The sequence below is a fragment of the Hordeum vulgare genome, chromosome 4H (genome assembly GCF_904849725.1).
Source record: "Hordeum vulgare subsp. vulgare chromosome 4H, MorexV3_pseudomolecules_assembly, whole genome shotgun sequence".
In the NCBI taxonomy this organism is placed as follows: Eukaryota; Viridiplantae; Streptophyta; class Magnoliopsida; order Poales; family Poaceae; genus Hordeum; species Hordeum vulgare.
In genome coordinates, this window is record NC_058521.1 from 577,795,550 (window position 1) to 577,815,160 (window position 19,611).

At 41.2% G+C, this 19,611-nt stretch overlaps 1 protein-coding gene across 1 annotated transcript; it reads right to left on the reverse strand.

Moving 5' to 3' along the window:
- Window positions 1-1,873: 1,873 nt before the first annotated feature.
- Window positions 1,874-6,978, reverse strand: LOC123449685. Its single transcript, XM_045126986.1, has 7 exons — window positions 6,844-6,978; window positions 6,380-6,472; window positions 6,106-6,240; window positions 5,908-6,006; window positions 5,264-5,401; window positions 3,068-4,689; window positions 1,874-2,994 (listed from the first exon to the last, which is right to left on the reverse strand). The coding sequence occupies exons 1-7, from the start codon at window positions 6,937-6,939 to the stop codon at window positions 2,103-2,105; spliced, it is 3,075 nt and encodes a 1,024-aa protein (XP_044982921.1). The 5' UTR covers window positions 6,940-6,978; the 3' UTR covers window positions 1,874-2,102.
- Window positions 6,979-19,611: the final 12,633 nt, after the last annotated feature.

Genomic DNA, 19,611 nt, shown 5'->3' on the forward strand with positions numbered 1-19,611 from the left:
AAAAGACATCCGGTTTCTAGGTGACAGTTTGTAGAAAACACTGATCGGCCCACCTATCAAGTTATTTTGCCATGTCATCAACACGAGTTTAGTGACCAATCAATGTTTTCTGCAAGTTGTCACCTAGAAACCGGATGCTTTTGCAAAAAAACGAAAGTTGGTGGTTATTTGATTTAGGGTTCATAACTATGCTGTTTTTTTGCAATTTACTCCAATATATAATACGGGGATGCTACGAGAGTAGATTTTTGTTAGCACCATTTGTTGGGCAACCATTGTCCCCACTAAAACCCATTCGTTCAACTGTCGATGCCTCCGTTTCCGGAAAAACAATAAAAAGGGTTGGTTTTCTCCGGATTTATGGAAGAAATGTGTAAACAAATCAAACCCTCTGTCTGCTGGCATAAATAAAGGACAGTTCTGCCATTTGTGCTGGTGTGGGAGCTTTTTAGATGAGAAAGCAAGCACTACCAATATATGTGACCATATATTAATTAAGAGTAGTAGTTAGCGTACGGATGATTCGCTTTGCTACCAACTAGTGGGCTCTGCCTTCAACATACCTTGTCACTTGCCAGCAATATTTCTATTTGTTTCTCCAAGAAAAGAATCTATTTGTAAGGAGTGCAGGAAAAATCAGCTCAGAAAAAGTACAGAAAAAATAGTATTGTAGAGTAGTGTTTTTTGTACCCGTTGATATTCAATGTCAGGTGACGTGCTCCCCAAAAATAACTGAAGGAAGAACCAAGTGCACTAGGTAGCTAGCATATGAGCTAGGCAGTATAAGACAACAATAAGATTGCTCGAGGCTTTACCTGGTCAAACGTGATCTAGTATTTTGTCAGGTTCAAGTGCCTAGCTAACCTTTGCCTTTACCTGAACAAGATGTGGAAAAATCTTCATTGTATAAATATATTTAGCTCTTCCCACTAGTTTTGCTTTTCTTCGACAAGGTTGCTCACTGGCTAGCAAATTAGCATACTATATTGTTGAAATCACTGTCTTTTAGATGTAGTGTTGAACCCATTGTTAAAATATGTTACTCTATCTGTATCAGAAGATTAGACTTTTTTGACACTGTCATAGTGTAAAAAAATGTCTTATTTGAAACAGAGGGAATAACAGAAGGCATTCAGGTTAGCTTTTAATACATTGTTATTTTAGGCAAAGCTTTTAATACCTTGTTGAAATCATTGTTTTGTACAAATATATTTTAGGCTTGATTCTGTATACTTCGAAATTTGAATTACGACATAAATTCTCGTGACTGATGGTTAGATGTTCATCTATCTATCTGCTGCTACTTTAAGAATTGGAAAGATAGGATGTTGTCATGCTCCTGAAGACACTAGGTACAAGCGAAAAGTACACTGGAGCATGCTGAAAACTAGAGGATTGCAGTAAAGCAACCGTCCCTCTTGTTTTCCAGGCGAGGAGCTCCCGTTAAATCTAGTCTGTTCAAGCAACATTGATGGACGGAACATTCAGTTCATCCGTGCCTTACAAATACTACCTCCGTGCCATAATATAAAAGTGTTTTTGACATTACAATACTGTCAAAAACGCTCTTATATTATAATAGGACGGAGGGAGTATGTTTTTAGTTGACATGTTTCATCATTCCAGATTTTGAATGTTTTGATCGAACGATACCTTGCAAGTTCATAGTTCCTTTATCTTTACTACCAGCAAGTTCAAAGGCACTTGCAGGCAGGCTCACCGAGCTGTGTTCGCCAATTGCCTGCTGCAAGCATGTCATCGATGGCGTGGAGACTGCTCAGGATTGCATGTGTCATTGGCGGAACCAACTAAGGATTATCAAAGCAGTAGTGTTGTGGTAATTCACTGGAGAAATAGTACCCTGCAAGTCATGTACAAGTACAATTGCTCACAAGAGAAATGGTCTGTCTTCAAGTCGGCATGAACCTTCCCCGTTAACATCACAAGATATAAATACTATGGATTAACAGGAAACCTAGCTACAATTAGCTTTGATCCTCAACGTGCATTACAATTAGTTGTTGGATCTTAATAATTTACACGGGGGCAGCAAGGTAGGCTAGCATCTGACAACTCAACAGTAGCAGTAGCGGCAAAGAGTGTCAGATTTTGTCAGAGAAACTTGCAATTTGAGAAACTGCGCTCTGGAGGCATGACAAGTGTCTCGCAAGCTTGTCCTTGAGCTCTGCTGAACCTGTTGCATCGAGAGCGCTTCGCATCACCTTTAGACCGTTCTGTAGCAGTGCCATCCCTTCACTGATTCCATCTGGTATCTTCCTCTTCTTTGTGTTGACATCCATTGAAATGGTAGCTATTTCCTCGCGCTCTGGGGCTTGTGGAATTTCAGATGTTGCTTCAACCAGTTTCTTCAGCGCTCTCCCCTCTGAAACTAGAAAACAGACCTGCTCTTCAGACCATTTGTCGGCGCGTAAGGCAACCTCTTTCTGAAGAAAAGCTCTCAGTTCCAACATGAATCCGTTCTCGTCAATGTCCACCCCTGTCTTTGTACTATATGAAAGGGCGGCATCTCCAGGAACGAATCTCCAGAGCTGCGTAAAAGATGTGCGGGCGGCAAAGTAGCCAAAGGAGCCCATTGATAGGTGAATGAGTGCAAAGTGCCTTTCCCTCACCAAGAGATGGTATAAATCCGCCATTGCAGAACAAAGTGATTTAGAATCATCTTCACTGGAGTTCAAGTGACCAAGAATTGCCATAAATGAAGCTAGTGATGGTTTGCACTGAGACAGCACTGCCTTTGATTTATCAGAACTAGACATAAACAGGGTGTGCAACTCTAGAGTTAGCTTCTCCATCTGATAGAATGCACAGAGATGCCTCACGTTTGAGATAATATCCAATACGGAACTAATGAGCTGGGCAAGGTGGCCTTTACTTCTGTCAGGTGCGGTTCTATACAGATTGATGAGGGAGATGCTGAACTTAAACATGATGGTAATACTCTTCCCATCTATGGGGCTATAATCCTTTATTTCACTGCAAAAAGAAAGAAGAGCATAAAGACAGCATCCTGGCATCAGACTTGGTAATACTACAACAAGGGACTTACCATCGCTGCAATGCAGAGGCTAGAGCATGTACAGGAAGACCTATTACCCCCGAACTAGAAGTTGGCAAATCAATTGCACCATGATTCTTCAAGCAGCTCTGTAGATACCCGACAAAAGAAGTGAACAGTTGGTTTACAGCATGCACCTTTATACCATCTGATAATGAATCGAAAGGAAATCCTTCCATCAACAACGCTAAGTGCAGGACTGATGACTTGGAAGAGTTGTGATCATTCAGCACACAGGTATAAATTTGATCAACAGTTGCACATGATGCGTCACTCAAGATGATACAGAATGCACGTGCAACCTTCCGGAAAGCACTGAGAGGTGCAAGAACTTTCTCTGATGACGCTACAGTCTTTAACAGAAGGAATAGTTGATTGATTAAATAAGTCGAAGTTTCATTTTCAGCATGGCGCGTGAAGAAACACCATAGTTCTGTTAAAATTTCCAAGCAAAGGAAATGGGGATGGAAAATACTCTCAAGTAGGAAGGCTTCCAACTCATTCCAAGCAACACTTGAAGCAGCAGCAGCAATCATATATGTCTTCAGGGTTTGTATGAGAAAAGTATACACAGGCTGCCAGACAACTACTGGAGGATGATCAGAACCATAGACTGTAGGAATTTCGCAGCCAAGGACAAATGAGTAGACATCTTCCAATGTTAAGATATTAAGAAGAGAATGTAGCTTTTTAGATAATTCGATGACCACTTCCTCGCCCAAGTTTGGGGAAATATTGAGGAAGTGCAAAAACACAATAAGTTTAGCAGGTAAAAGTGCTCTGTTTCTGTTATCAACATCAGGATCCAGAGAGAAAATGCAGCCCAATGAAACCAAATTTATCTCTCTCTGATCATACTGCCCCATTTGAGCTGGACCATTAGCCTCTTCATTTTCTAAAAAATACTGCACAAGCAGGCATTTCGACTCTAGTCTTACTTCTGATGATTTCATAAGTGTGTCTAGTAAATGGAAGGAATTAGACTCCAATAAATCAACAAGTGCCTCATCTGCTGCTTTCAACAGGGGATCTTTGCTGAATAAAATGCTTGAGGATGATATCACCAATGCACACCTGATTATGTCCTTGTATATAGTCAGTGCTTCGGATGGATATACAGAACAAATCCTTACAGCATTTATTAAGAAAAACTTGATTGGTAAGAATGTCCTTCTAGCTTCAGATATACCAAGGGCTTCTTGTAATGACATACGCCATGTATCCGCAGCAACCCTCAGAGATTCAATGACAAGGGAGATAAGAGTTGAAATGATATCACTGATACTTACTTTTACTTCTATCAGCCCTTTGCCAAGTTGCAGTAAGGAAACTACACCCTTCCATGATACATTCAGTAAAGCCACCTGGCTTCCACCATTCGATGCTGCGTATGTTCCTATTTTACACAAGGTCTGAATAGTGCATGCTGTAATCCTGACCGTGTTGCTTGTAAGATCTGGTACTTCATGTTTCACAGTTGTCTCTTCTGTAGGCATGCTAGTTCTGCCGATATCTGACTTTGCAGCCTCACAATATGCTCTGCACAGTTTGATGGTTTCATCCAGAAAAACAGGTGCAACCTTGGCAACATGTGCTGCAGTTCCATTAATTGTCTGTCAACAGATATTTATCAGAGAGCATATACCATATGATGTCATTGCTGCAATATTAACATTTCAATATGGTATATGCCATTGCCATTGCATATGATCCAATTAAGAAAAATCAAAAATCACTTTGCTGAAGGTACGATTAATTGAGACTATGGAAATTCTTCTGTTTTATATATGCAATTCCAATATTTTCACAAAATAGCCCACTTGAAGTAGCTACAAAAACATGTAAGTAATTTTAATCCTAGAAGTTCTGATGGTGACATCATGTGAGAAGTAGCATGTCTACTTTAACAAGCAGCACATTATATCCGGTTTCCATTTAAGATATCATTGTTACATAACTTTCAGAAGCGAGGATAGCTAAGGAAGGTAAGATATAAGACTATTTTAGAGGATATAAAATCAAACGGGGTGATTCTAGAAGGAAACAAAGTGACTTATGTCTCAGGAAAATATAGGTTGCTAAGCTTAAAAAAAAAGGTTTCTCCCATGTAGATTGCATAAAGCTCTTCCCACTGTCTGTGTAGTTAAACCAGTTGATGCAACAATTGCAGAAGATAAGGATTATTACCTTGTCAACTATTGAGCTTTCCATCAGTGTTAGCAATTCCGAAATAAAATCCGCAATAGTATGCACCACATCAGCAGTGATGCATTTTGCCGCCATTGGAAGGAGCTTGATAGAGATATTTAAGGCCAGTGAAATTATCTGCAGTCAAGAATTTGAATCTTTATCAGCAATATATAGAGAGAACCTCTACCTCATGGGTTAAACTGGACGTAATGGTACTCCAGATGAAAAAAGATTGGCTACAGAATTAAAATGAACATACTAGAGGAGAAATGTGCCAATTAATATTATTATACTGTATCTTTCCTGTAAATGAACATAAAGGTCTGTCTTGAAAGTATTCATATGCATTTTGCTTTGTACTATATCTAACTTCATGTCTTCATAAGTTCATATAACAAGATGTGCTGCCCATGATTTATGAAAGAAGTACTAAATAGGTCCCAGTGACAATTATACAGAACAAAGTGATATCACGCCAAAGGCATGATGCATGGTTAGAACTTTGGGCATTTTAGGCTATAAGATATTTGGAGGTCTGAGAAGTCTTAGCCACGCAGAAGATTTCTGTTAACACAGTTATCCATTTCTAACCAAAGGAGCACAAACAAGCTAATCAGCATTAAAGGTATAGTTCCCACAACCTCTAGGCATAAACAGTTGTGCTCTTCCTCTTGAAGCGCTTCAGATTCATCAATAAATTCGGCGAACCATTTGAGATGCTTCCCACACCATGAGCTGGCCTGGTACAGAATCCATTGGTTCAGGAAGATAAGAGATATGCAGCTATAGTTGGCAGATGAAGTGAAGCAGGACTGCATTTGAAAAAAAGCAAGAAGTACCTTTGCACCAAGAGCAAGAAATTGCCGCAGACAGGCGGCTGTATCTAACTCAGCACATTTCAGAGCAACCTGCAAAACTGACTTGTGTAGCAGGCAGTGTGATACACCTGAACATCTGTAATCATCCCAAGATACCTAAAATGGCATTAAGGGAACACACGCATCGACAGTAACAGCAAGTACTAAATGGCAAGCTGAATCAGTGACTTCTTCCAAATGGAAAGATAATACCATCTTGCATCCAAGGGAATGATACCGAAATGGGAAAGGATACAGTGAGGGTTTCAAGTATTAGGCCCAGATCCTCTGCAGAAAACTGGGAGGAACCCTCGAGTTGGTTGATAAGGGAAGTTCTGCTCTCCAAAACCTATCAAAATCAGTAGAAAGTTAGCCCATGCCATTTGATTCTGTGCCATACCCATCAAACTTTAACCTTCAAATTGCCGTGCTGAAAAATGAAATGTGTGGAGTCAGATGGAAAATAAACCGCTGGCCAAATCCCACCAACTCGACACAAACAGGAAGCATCACGGGTACCAAATCCCACCAAAGAACGCCGGCTTCCGAGACTCCAATGAGCAATCCAGCCGGATCCCGTACTAGCTCGCACGCATACCAAGTCCGAGCGCGGCCGCGGAACCTCCAACCAGACTAAAACCCTAGAGGGGGCGTGGAAATGGACGGCGCGGCGACCGCGAGGTCGACGAAAGAGACGCGTGGGGCTGAGATACGACGCACCTCGGAGGTTCTGATGGTTTCCAGGAGGCCGACCAGCTCGCTTCTCCCACTGTCCTCCGGTTGGCCGCCGCCGCCGCCGCCGCCGTCGATTTCCATGGCTCCCCCCCTCTCTGTCCCCCAAACCCGGCTTTCGGTGCTGGCTTTGCCTTTTCCCGCCTCCGCCTTTGTTGGGCCGCTCTTTCTCCACTCTAACCCTAGTTCGGTGCTTAGTTTCTTCATTTTCGTTTTCATTTTTATTTTTCCTTGTTTATTTTCTGTTTCTGTTTTATTCTATGTTAAGATAATTGGGTAATACAAAAGGTTCAAAAAACATGAAAAGTTTGCGAATGGTTAAAAACAGTTCTTGAATACATTTTTTTTCATGATTTACAAAGAATACACATTTTAATTTTAAGTAATGTTATTTTATTTTGATAAAAAAACATTATGAGCATTTTCTTAATACGGATGAACAATTTTTTGTATTTGAATAACAACCATTGAAATCTATGAACATTTTTCGAACTTGATAAACAATATTTCTATTCAAGAACATTTTGATGAAAAAAATGTTTTTTTTCTAATTTTATGAACATTTTTTCCAAAATTGTGAACAAATCTAGATTCTGAGGAACGGTTTTTAGTTCGATGAACTTTTTTCAATCCAATAAATAAGAAATTGAAGTTAATAAATTTTATAAGTTTGATGGACAAAAAAATGTTCACGAATTTGAAAAGAACAATCACAAAGAAAGTGAAAAAAAAATAGGAAAAACAAAAAGGGAAAAAAGCAAAATAAGGAAAAAACAAAGGAAAAAAGAAAATAGAAAAAATATTGGAAACAAAAACGAAAAGAAAAAGGACAAAAAGAAAAACCAGTAGAGAAAATATAAAAAGATCTCAATGCCGGTGGGGAATAAACTGCATACGGGTCGACCCATACACTGGATCGACAGCTCGGCGGTGCGCACTATGTCAATAGCGCGCGACCTACGTGATGTATGGGAGTTGCCTGTACTTTGTAAATAGAAGTCGGGGCATTTCATATGGAAAACCCTATTTGTCCCTATGTGCGAAGCGTTGTCAAGACTTCACACAGAGCGGGTGGGGGATCGGGCTGGCCCAGGTAGCGGGGCTGCATTGCCCAGTTTTGAGAACCTTCTAGAGGTTCTAGTCGATTTTTTCTGTTTTGGGAACTTCTAGAAGGTTTTCTGAGCTGGGTTTTTTTTATTTTTCTTTTTTCTTTTTTTTCTGTTTCTGTTCCAAAAGATGTTCTGGATTTTCAAAAAATATTTTTGGATTTACAAAAATGTTCTGTATTTTCAAAAAATATTCTTTGTTCCAAATTTATTCTTAATATTCAAATGTGTTCTCAGTTTCAAATAACTCTTATTATTCAAAAAACAATTGTGCTTCAAAAAATTGTTCGCGCTTTCAAATTTGTTCAGGATTTCTCAACAGTATTCTCAGTTTCAAAATTTGTTCTAAAAAATCAAAAAAAGTTTGTGCTCTAAAAATTTGTTCACGCTTCCAAAAATTTTGGGGGTTCTTAAAATTTGTTCTAAGTTTAAAATTTTGTTCTCAAGATACAAAAAATGTTCGTGCTTTAAATAATTGTTCCCGCTTCGAGAAAAATTCATGTTTTTTCAAAATTGTTCTTGGTTTCAAAATTTGTTCTCAAAATTTTAAAAATGTCCGTGCTTTAAAATTTTGTTTTGCGCTTTCAAATTTGTTCTTCTTTTTTTTCAAAATTATTCTCTTTTTCAAAATTTTCTTCTCAAGATTCAAAAAATATTTGTGCTTCAAAAAATTGTTCGAGCTTCCAAATTTGTTCACATTTTTTCAACATTGTTTTCGGTTTAAAAATTTGTTCTCAAAATTCAGAAAATGTTCGTGCTTTTAAAAAAATTGCGCTTTCATATTTGTATGGGGTTTTTAAAAAAAAATCAAGATTCAAAAACAATTCGTGCTTTTCAAAATTGTTCGCGTTTTCAAATTTGTTCGCATTTTTTAAATTTGTCCTTGGTTTAAAAATTTGTTCTCAATATTCAAAAAAGTTCATGCTTTCAAAATGTGTTCATGCTTTGAAATTTGTTCGTGGTTTTCCAAAATTTTGTTTTCAAGATTCAAAAAATGTTTGTGCTTTTATAAAATTGTCCGTGCTTTCAAATTTCTTCAAATTTTTTCAAAATTGTACTCTGTTTCAAAATTTGTTCTCAAAATTCAAAAAATGATTGTGCATTAAAATTTTCTTTGCGCTTTCAAATTTGTTCAAGGTTTTTCAAAAAAAATTCACCTTTTCAAAATTTTGTTCTCAAGATTCAAAATATGTTCGTGCTTTAAAAAATTGTTCGTGCTTCCTAATTTGTTCACATTTTTTAAAATTGTTTTTGGTGTCCCAATTTGTTCTCAAAATTCAAAAATTGTTCGTGTTTTAAATATAGGTTCATGCTTTCAGATTTGTTTGAAGTTTTTCAAAATTGTTCACCTTTTCAATATTTTTTCTCAAGATTCAAAAAATGTTGGTGCTTCACAAAATTGTTCGCGCTTCTAAATTTATTCATGTTTTTAAAAATTGTTCATCAAATTCTAAAAATGTTTTTGCTTCAAATAAAAAAGAAAATTAAAAGGGAAAGAAAGAACGAACCAGAAAAAGAAAATAAAGAGAGAAGGAAAAAGGTAACAGAAACAAAAACGAAACTAGACTGGACGGGCTCCCTGCCGCAATGAGCGGCAGGTAAGAGCTCCCATTCCATACGGCACGTAGGGCACTGGCGATCAAGGTGGCGAGTGCCCCCCTCCCCGTAGCGCCGGTGTTGTATGGGTCAACCCATTTTTCTTCTTTTCTTTCTTCCGTTTTTTTCTAAACTTTCTTTTTTTTTCCCTCTTTTCATCTTTAATTGTTCAACTTTTGTGAATTTTCTTTTCAAATCCTCAAAAAATGTCCATCGAACACGAAATTTGTTCATTTATGTTTTTCAAAAAACAAATATTTAGAATACAAATTTTGTTCATCAAGTTCAAAAATGCTCATCAGATTCAAAAAAAAATCATTGAGCACCAAATAATGTTCATCATTATTGAAAAACGCTCATAAAAAATGTTCAAAGAATTCATTTTTTCTTCATCGAGATTTAAAAAATGGTCATAAAAATTGGAAAAATGTTCATCATATTCAAAAGTCGTTCATATTTTCAAAACAAAACATCAAATTGAAATTTATTCGTTAAATTGGAAAAATGTTCATCAAAATCTTTTTTTTCGAAAATAATTGTTCATCTAACTGAAAAATGGGCATCATATATTAAAAAAATGTTCACCGTAATGTTTAAAAATGTTCATCAGATTCAAAAAATATTCATCAATGTCCAAATTTCACTAGCATTTTTTGAAATAATGGTTTTCTAAATCACAAAAAAAATCAAATTCAGGAACATTATTTGAATCGAGGGCACTTTTTGGCTCCCTGTACTTTTTCAAACTTCACATTGTTTTTGATGTTTTGTAACTATTTTGAATTCTCAAATTATTTAAATAAGAAAAAATAAAAACAAAGGAAAAAAAGAAGAAGAAAATAGGGGCGCCCCACCGCCGCTCATTGGGTGCCCCAAATGGGCCTCGCGAGGGGGAACTAGGGGTGCGCATTGGGACTCACCCTAGCGCATCGCGTGCTGAATAGAAGCCCTCATAAAAGTCGGTTTGTTGGACCCGTGTGGGAGTGTCTAGCTTTCTTTTGAGGCTTCAAACTCCAGCAAGTTTGGCCCAATACAAAATGACCGAGTAGAACAGCTAGGCCAAACCTTTTTTGTGGAAAAACTTCCGATCTTTTCATCATTTGTGAGGACGGTGCGAGGAACACTTGGAATAAGAACAATTGCATCCAAATCCATGAACCACTTAGTGACCACTACAACCATTGAAGGGGGTCGAAGACGGGCCGCCATCACCCCCCCCCCCCCCTCTCTCACCGGAGCGTGGCAAAACTTGTTGCGGTAAACAGTAGGAAAGTCATTGAGCTAAGGCCCCATAGTACCAACGCACCATAAAAGAACTCGTAGCCCATGAAGAGAAACGTAAATCAGAAGGATCCAATCTGAGGATACACGAATGAAGACGAATGAAAAGTAGACACACGGAGATCCACTAAAGACCAACTCCAACCAGATCCAACGAGATTCATCGGAGACACACCACCGGGACGGTGACTGGACCAGAGTGACCTTATTCCATTTTTAAGGAACCATCGCCACCTAGCCTTCTTGAGCGAGACACAAACCCTAAATGACCTAAAGAGAACACCTAAAATAGAATAGGAACCTCCCCCCCGGCAAGGCCAATGTACACCGTGCCTCCGCGTCCTTACCAAAATCGGAGATGAGGTAGACCGTCGGCAGCGCCGCAGGAGGCGGAGTAACCCTAGTTGCACGGGCAATCGCGAGAGAGGCGAAGAGGAAGTTCGGAAAGGCCAAGTTTTACTCTAGAAAATAGTGAGGCAAACTTACACTCGAACACGGAGAGCAAGCTCAGCCATATAGGCCCCTCTTGGATCCCAAATTAGAGCACTCGATAACCTCGAACAAACGGCTCATCATCGAGTCGATGGAGGGACTCCAGAGATAAGCTATTGTCGCCTCTAGCCCTAGCCTAGCATGGTCGTAGAAGTTTGACGGGTTATTCACCGACGATTTTTGTTGAGCAAGGAGGTGCGGTGCTTCATAATCGAGGTAGCAGACGAGAAGTGAAAGTGCATGCAGTAGAACCGTAATCTTCATAAAGCGTTTTGGAAGATTTTCACTATTCCTAACGTGTTTTTCGGGTCTTGGTTTTAGCGAACACATACGAATGGGGTGCATAGCGCAAGGACAGGGTGGTCATGATCCTTCATGTCGTCGTTGCTGCAAATAGTGATGGCAACTGCAAGGACAATAGTGGAAATGGGAGTGGCTCAGAGGGTTGCGCGTGATGCGTGAGGAGAGATGGACCTCGTCACCTGAGCATGTGGAACAATGATACTCTCGTAGGAGTTGTTGAATTTTTGCAAAGAGGAGAGGTGATGTAGCACAGCAGCAAAAAGTATCTTTCCAAGGTTAAGAACCAAGGTTTATCGAACCACTAGGAGTATCCAAGCTAACAAGATAATAAGCACCTACACACAAAGAAAATGAATGCTTGCACCCAACTTGGTAATGGGGTTGTCAATACCCTTGTCCTTCTAGTCACAAGGCTAAAAGAAAATAGTGGTAGATAATGATAGGGTAAAATGGCAAAATAGTAATAAAGCAACACTATAGCAACAAGTGTTGATAGATAATGAACCTCGGGGGCTTAAGTTCACTTCTGGAAACTCTCTTGAAAGCAGGTAATGGCATGATAAAAAATTATTGTTGCACAACTGACAGAAAAGTGGCATTCCTAAATATGATCATTCATGGCATAATCTTGTATAGGAATCATGTCCGTGACAAGTAGACGACAATCTAACTTCATCTACTACTATTACTCCATCCCAAGAACGTTGTCCAACATGCATCTCAAAGTATTAAGTTTGCAACATGATGTAGACTGGAAGAAACCTAGCAATAAGATCAATCCCCCGTTGTTTTATCCTTAGTGGAAACAACACATCACGTGGCTTCTCCCCCATTTTGTCACTAGGATATAGATCACCGTGAGATTGAACCCACTACTATGCAGCACTCCCTATGAAGAATTACCCATCTATCTTGGCCACAGAAGACAAATAACTCGGAAAGCATACATAGTTACTAAATCAAACAACAAAGAAACTTCAAAAGATTCAATATTCAATGAACAATATGATTATAAATCCACAAATCATGGGATCCCAACAAACATACCATAATAATTACATCGGATTGATCTCAGAGGAGATCATTGACATTGTATTAAGGATCCAAAAGAGAGAGAGAGAGAGAGAGAGAGAGAGAAGAAGCCATCTAGCTACAACTATGGGCTCGTAGGTCCTGAAATAACTACTCACACATCATCATGCAGGCAATGGGATTGATGAATAGGCCTCCCGTGGTGGCTTCCCCGTCCGACAGATTTCCAGAAAAAAGGTCCAAATGGGATCACTTTGGAATAGATGCTTGCAGAGGCGATTAAATTCTCTCGTCTGTCTCTCCGAGGGTTTCAGGATTTATGGGAATTTATAGGCTAGGAATTAGGTCAACCGAAGGTTTAGGGGTCACCAGCTTAGGTGGCATCGCCACCTCCCTAGTCATGTCGCCTAGGCTTGTGGGGGCCTCAAGCATCTTCTGGACGACTCCTGAAGCTTCCAGGGTTCCTTTTGGCCAAGAAAAAATTATCAAAAAGTTTCATCGTGTTTATTCCTTCCTAGGTATGGTTTTTATGTGAAACCAAAAACTAGCCAAAAGGGAATTGACATTGGGAACTAAATTAATAAGTTAGCCCACAAAAAGTAATATAAAATGGTATATAGATCATATAAAAGTGATAATAGCATCTAACAATCAAAATTATATATACCAAAAGGACGTGGATGTCGCCTAGAGGGGGTGAATATGGGATTTAAAACTATTATGGTTTAGGCTTGAACAAATGCATAACAAAGGTAGAGTTTAATCTATCAAGCACGAAACTTAAATATACTAGGCTCAACTATGTGCACCAACAACTTATGCTAAGCAAGATAAACAACTATGGCATAGAAAGATATATAATGTGAACCACAAAGGCTATCACACAGTAAAGTGCATAAGTAAAGGGCTCGGGTAAGAGATAACCGAGGAACGCAGAGACAATGATGTATCCTAAAGTTCACACCCTTGCAGATGATAATCCCCGTTAGAGCAGTGTGGAGGCACAATGCTCCCCAAAATGCCACTAGGGCCATCCTATTAGACTCACACCCTCACACAATGTAAGGTGTCGTGATTCCACTAAGGAACCCTTGAGGGCGGTCATTGAACCTATACAAATGGAGACCATTGGGGTCGATTGTAGGTCTCAAAACCGGTTGATCTCGAGTAGGGGGTCCGAACTGTGGATCTAGGGTCGATGGGTAACAGGAGACGAAGAAGGCGGTGTTTAATCTAGGTTCAGGCCCTCTTGATGGAGGTAAAACCCTACGTCATGCTCTTGTTGTTACTGATGGAATAGTACAGAGTACATAGTTGATCTACTTCGAGATCGGATTTTGTGGTCTAAACCCTAATAGTAATGAGATTAATGTGTCCTACGAACTATGGCCCCGAGGCTTATATAGATACCCGGGGTGCTAGGGTTACACAAGATTGGTTACAATAGAGAAGGAATATGTCGACTACTATGTTGTCTTGGATCATACGCCAAGTCTTCGGAAGGGTCCATCCTGATTTCGATACGTCCAATGATGACCGAACGGGCCTGGGAGTCCGGCCCATGAGAAAAAACGGACAGCCCGAGGACCCCTTAGTCCCGACCTCCTTCAATAGTTCTCGAACTAGCCTCCAACGCCGTAGTTTAGGCTCACCATCTTCTCGTTTCTTCGGTCTTCAGCTTGCGAGGCGAGTTCCACCATATATTCGGTTGATCCCTTTCCGCATTGTTCCTTCATCCGCGATTGATGAAACGTCACATGGGCCACAAAAAATGAATATTTTTCTTTCACAAAGTTAACAATCTCCTCGATTCCCACTTCCCAATGAAAATAAGCGGTCCCTTCCCAAAGAAAAGAAGTTACACATCATATAACCTCCTCCAGCGCGTCGAGAAGAACACCAAAGAAACAAAGATATGACGACTACCCAGGCTCATCCTCGCACCCTCATGGCTCTCTCCCAGGAGACTGAGCCAGTTGTTCAGTCTCGTGCATCCGTCTACGCGAGCTTGAGGTCCAAGGGTATTTGCCCGACTCACATGTGGCACCATCCCACCCCGGGCCGAGCTCTGGTAATGGCGAGGCCTTCGCAGCGAGATTCCCTTCGCCCAACATGCCGGAGAGGGTATGCTTCATTCCATTCCTTTTATGAGGCATGGGCTTCCCCATTCACCCATTTCTATGGGGCCTCTTGGAGTATTACGGGATCCAACTTCATCACCTTACCCCCGAATCCATCCTCCACATCATGGGGTTTGTCGCTCCTTGTGAGATGTTCTTGTGTTGCAAAGCCCATTTCGAATTGTGGAAGAAGTTTTTCTGCCTCGTGCTCCGAACTGAGGGCGGGACTATTTATGAAGTCGGAGGAGCCATAGTATGGCGCATAGCTGGGACTGAGTATCCAGTAGGGACCCCGAGGGCAGCCTCCGAAGAGTGGACCTCGGAGTGGTTCTACATTGAAGACGTGCGTTTGTTTGACCCCGTCCGAAGGGGTCTGCCTGAATCCCCGACTACTCCTCTTAAGAAGCGGTTCAACTGGAGTCCAAGAATCCCTTATAAATAAAATAGCCCGAAGGTGAGACAGTTGGTTGCCAAGGTAAAGTTGTTGACACACTTTCGACTTACTATGATTGATGTAATGGCCGAGGCCATAAGGTGGTGTGTTCAACCTCTCCAACAAAGGTCCCATCCGCTTTGGCAATTCAACGGTTCGAGTGACACTACTTGATACAAGAGGGAGGGCCCGACTGACCCAACGGCATTGGTTGCCGTACTGGTCGACCTTTATGAAGGAGAAAAGGAAGACTTTATCACTGAGAACACCAAGGAAGGCTACTCTAATCAGAACCCCCATCGAATGGGTTAGTATAGTTTAACTCCCCTAATTTGGATTTTTATAGCGTCTCTTTTTGGACTAAATCCCTGAATTTTTGTTCAAACATGAATGGAGGCACGTGGTAGAGAAAATCAGTTGCCCTCCTCCTCAGCCAGAGAACTATGCCAAGGACGATGACCCCAGATTCCATGATGATCCGAATACGTTGATTATCTTTGAAAATGGGTTCTTTTATCACATGAGTGTAAATCACACCGAGGTCACCTCATAGATGATTATCCTAAGATACCTCCTTCGTCGAACAAGGAGAAAAGTAAGAAAGCGCCTTCTAAAACAGGGCGTTCGACTGCCACAGCAGCCCCCACAGGTCATCGTTCCATGCGTCGAACACCTCTCACTATAGGGTGTGCTGAACCCGAGTCGAATAATGGAGCATCTACACGGACTGTTCAACCTTCTCTCCCTCCAAGAGGTATCAAGTGTTGCTTTTCCAATAAACACAAGTATTTACACCCATCGCCGTATTCTATAGGAACCAAACATAGCCACCCCCCTCGGCGACGGTGGACAATGTGGAGGTTCCTTCTGCATGTCAGTCTACCGGGGATCATGACGAGGTTTTGGTTACAAACTTCGAAGTGGAGAGCGTAATGAACCATCGCCGGGAAAGAATCCTTGCGCCATCCAAAATTCTCCGAACACGAGTTTAACGCCTTGAGTTCGGTTGATGCGCACCTCGGAGCCGCCCGAGCAGGACTTCAAGTAGTAGCTAGTCGTATGTCAACAAGTCTTAAGGTATGTATTTCAATTTTTGCCATTGTGTACAAATACCAAGCCACTAGCCCCTGATCCTCGATTGGGTAGCATGCCGATCTGATGGTCTAACACCAACTATCAACATGCTATTTAGGCTGTGAGCGGCAAGAATGAGGAGTTGTCCGAGGATATTGGGATGTACCAGACACAACTCGAGGCTGCTAAAGCCGAATTAGAACAACCGAAGAGTTTCACGAGACAAGCACATGGTAAGAGTGTTTTCTGGAATCATATGCATAGTTGTCCTATTGTCCTTTTTAAATGAAAGTGTATTTTTTGGCATCTGAATCTATAGGTCAACTGCAAAAAGATCTGGAAACAACCAAAGAATCACAAAGATACGCCGAATCTCGGAATGAGGCCAGCTGCAACTCGTTATTCCGAAGTGTAGATGAAAATAAAAAGCTTAAGGCGGACAAACAATAACATATAAGCCAAATTGAGAGTTTAAAGACTCAAGTGGGACAAATCACCGAAGAAAACAAGAGATTTAAGGGTGGAATGTTCAGTAAGTACTATGCCAAACTTTGTAAATATGCTAATATAAGTTCTGGTACTAATCAGAGATTCCGTTCCTTTGGTATAGCGCTCCTCACTCGGCGTCCGAAGGAAGAAACGAGTTCGTTTAGTGGTGACATTCTAAAGGAATTGTCCATAGGATATATGAGCGTGGGCGAAAAGCAACGAAGAGCATGCTAAAAACATTATGGCCGACCGAGAAGCCACCTGAAAGGATGCCGGAACTGGCTGAGCGTTTCAACGAAGCTCGTCACTAAATTTACTTATGGAAGACATCGGTCTGCCACGAAGGTGCTCGGGAGGCGTGGGTGATACGTCCCAAACGTATCTATAATTTATGCTTGTTCCATGATCTTTTGGGTGACATTGTTATATGTTTTGCTACACTTTTATATCATTTTACACATATTTGGACTAACCTACTAACTCAGTGCACCCAGTGCCAGTTTCTGCCTGCTCATGTCTTTTTTGCAGGGGCTTTTACCCAATTTTCCGAAGCCCGAAAAAATCCAGAAAAATTATATAAAAAATCAGCAAAACGGAAGCTTCCGGATCACCAAGGATGGGCCAAAGGGGGGCCAGGGGCCTCCCGGGCGGCCTGCTGGCGTGGCGAGGCCCTAGGTCGCGCCAGGAGGTCGCCTGGGTGGGTCCCGCCTCCTCTGGTGCCCTCCTTTGGCCTATATTTAGAGTCTCGAGAAGAAACCCTTGAGGACTTTCTGGAATCGCGAAATTCTCCATCGTTCGGCCGCCGCAGCGCTTCCAAGATTGGGAGCATCAGGAGACCCCTTCCCGGCACCCTGCCGGAGGGAGGATTGACCTTCGGGAGCTTCTCCACCGCCATGGACGCTTCCCGGATGTGCCATGAGTAGTCGTCCTTGGACCATGAGTCCATGACCAGTAGCTATGTGATGTCTTCTCTCCAATCTTGTGCTTCAATTGTTAGTCCTTGTGAGCTGCCCTACATGATCAAGGCATCTATGTAATTCCCTTGCTATTGCTATGCTCGGTTTGTTGAGATCCGATGGATTATGAGATTATGTTCAGATTGTTATGAGTTATATATTTGATTATCCTTTTATATTATGTTCCTTAGTGATTCATGCATGTTCTTTGTTGCTATTTATTGCTTTGGCAGAGTAGTAGATTGTAACTCCAAGAGGGAGCGTAATGCATGATTGTGGGTTCATGCCCACGATGTCTAGCTTGAGTGACAGAAACATGAGACTAGGGGATGTGCTTGTTGCCACCAGGGAGAAAACAACGGTGCTTGTGACCACAGCTGCAAGGATTGTTTACCTTACGCATAGTACGTTAATGCAGTTGTCTGTTGCTTTGAGTTTACACTTTGGGTGGGGCTCGCAACTTAATACCGGAGAGATGTTCTGGATAGATATCTCAAGGTGGATGATTAGTAAGTAGATGCTGATGAATAAACGGCCTACTTGTCTTGGCGTACTGCCCATTATTATTGAACCTCTAACTATCAAGTAGCATAATTAGCATTGCGGTGCGATCATAATTTTGTCAATTGCCCAACTGTGATTTGTTTACCCAAGCATAGTTGTTTATCATCTTTTGGGAGAGAGACATCACAGTGAACATCATGTGACTCATGTCCATATCGCCATCATTGTTGACACCTCCATCATTTACCGCTTTCATTTACTTTTCCGTTGCAATCACTATTACTTTCCCGCTTGTGTTTTGATCCTTTGCAAACTACAAGGCCGGAGAGATTCACAACCTCTCTGTACTCGTTGGGAGCAAAGTTATTTGTTGTGTGTGCAGGTCCACGTCTTCTGCTAGCGCCAGGGTGGAAGATACCTACTTGTTGAGCCTAGGAGTCCTCCTGGTTCGTAAACCTTATAGTCTCCGTGTAAGGGAAATATGTTGGTGACTACATCTCCACCTTCCACTTGGGGTAACCAACGAGGGGCGAGAAGTATATCCATCAACTCGTCATCAAGCAAATTTCTAGTGTCGTTGCCGGGGACTCGAACTTCAAGATAGGGGAGTTGCACGCTATCTTTTATCTTTGCTTTTTAGTCTTGTTAGTTTGCTTTTCAGTCTTTTCTTTAGAGTCTTATACCAAAAACCACAAAAAAATTAGTTGATTTGTTCTTGCTTGTTGTTGTTGCTATGGGTTCCAGTGAAAACACCAAGTTGTGTGACTTCACTAGTCACAACAACAATGACTTTATCTCCACTCCCATTGCTGCTTCCGCCACTAGAGCCACGTCCTATGAGATTAAACCTGTTTTACTGAACCTAGTTATGAAATATTAATTCTCCGGTGGTGGAGATGATGCTGCCTTGCACTTGAACAATTTTGTTGAGCTCTGTGATATGCAAGAATATAAAGAAGTAGATGGTGACACTTATAGATATCCTATGCCCAGTTTTCCCTGACCCATGTATGCTAGCAGTTGTGTAACTTTGCACTCTGTTTTCATTGCTTGACATATGTTCCCTCAGGTTTACCTTGCCTATCATCTTTGCGTGGCTTTCCTCTGCATACTTACCATGATTTGCACTCTCCTTGGCCGGCTCTGCCCCACTTGATGAACGCTCCTTGGTCGTCGCATAAGCCCTGTTCCTTGAAACCAATTTATTTTGTGTGAGTTTATTTTGCTTTGGAATTGCTGGTATTGGGGCTACAAATGCATCAGAGCTGTCATATGTGCTTGCTACTTCTTCATCTTCCTCAGACTCTGAGCTAGGCAAGTACTCTGCGTCATCCTCTGGGATGCCCCCATCATTATCAGCCTCTTCGACA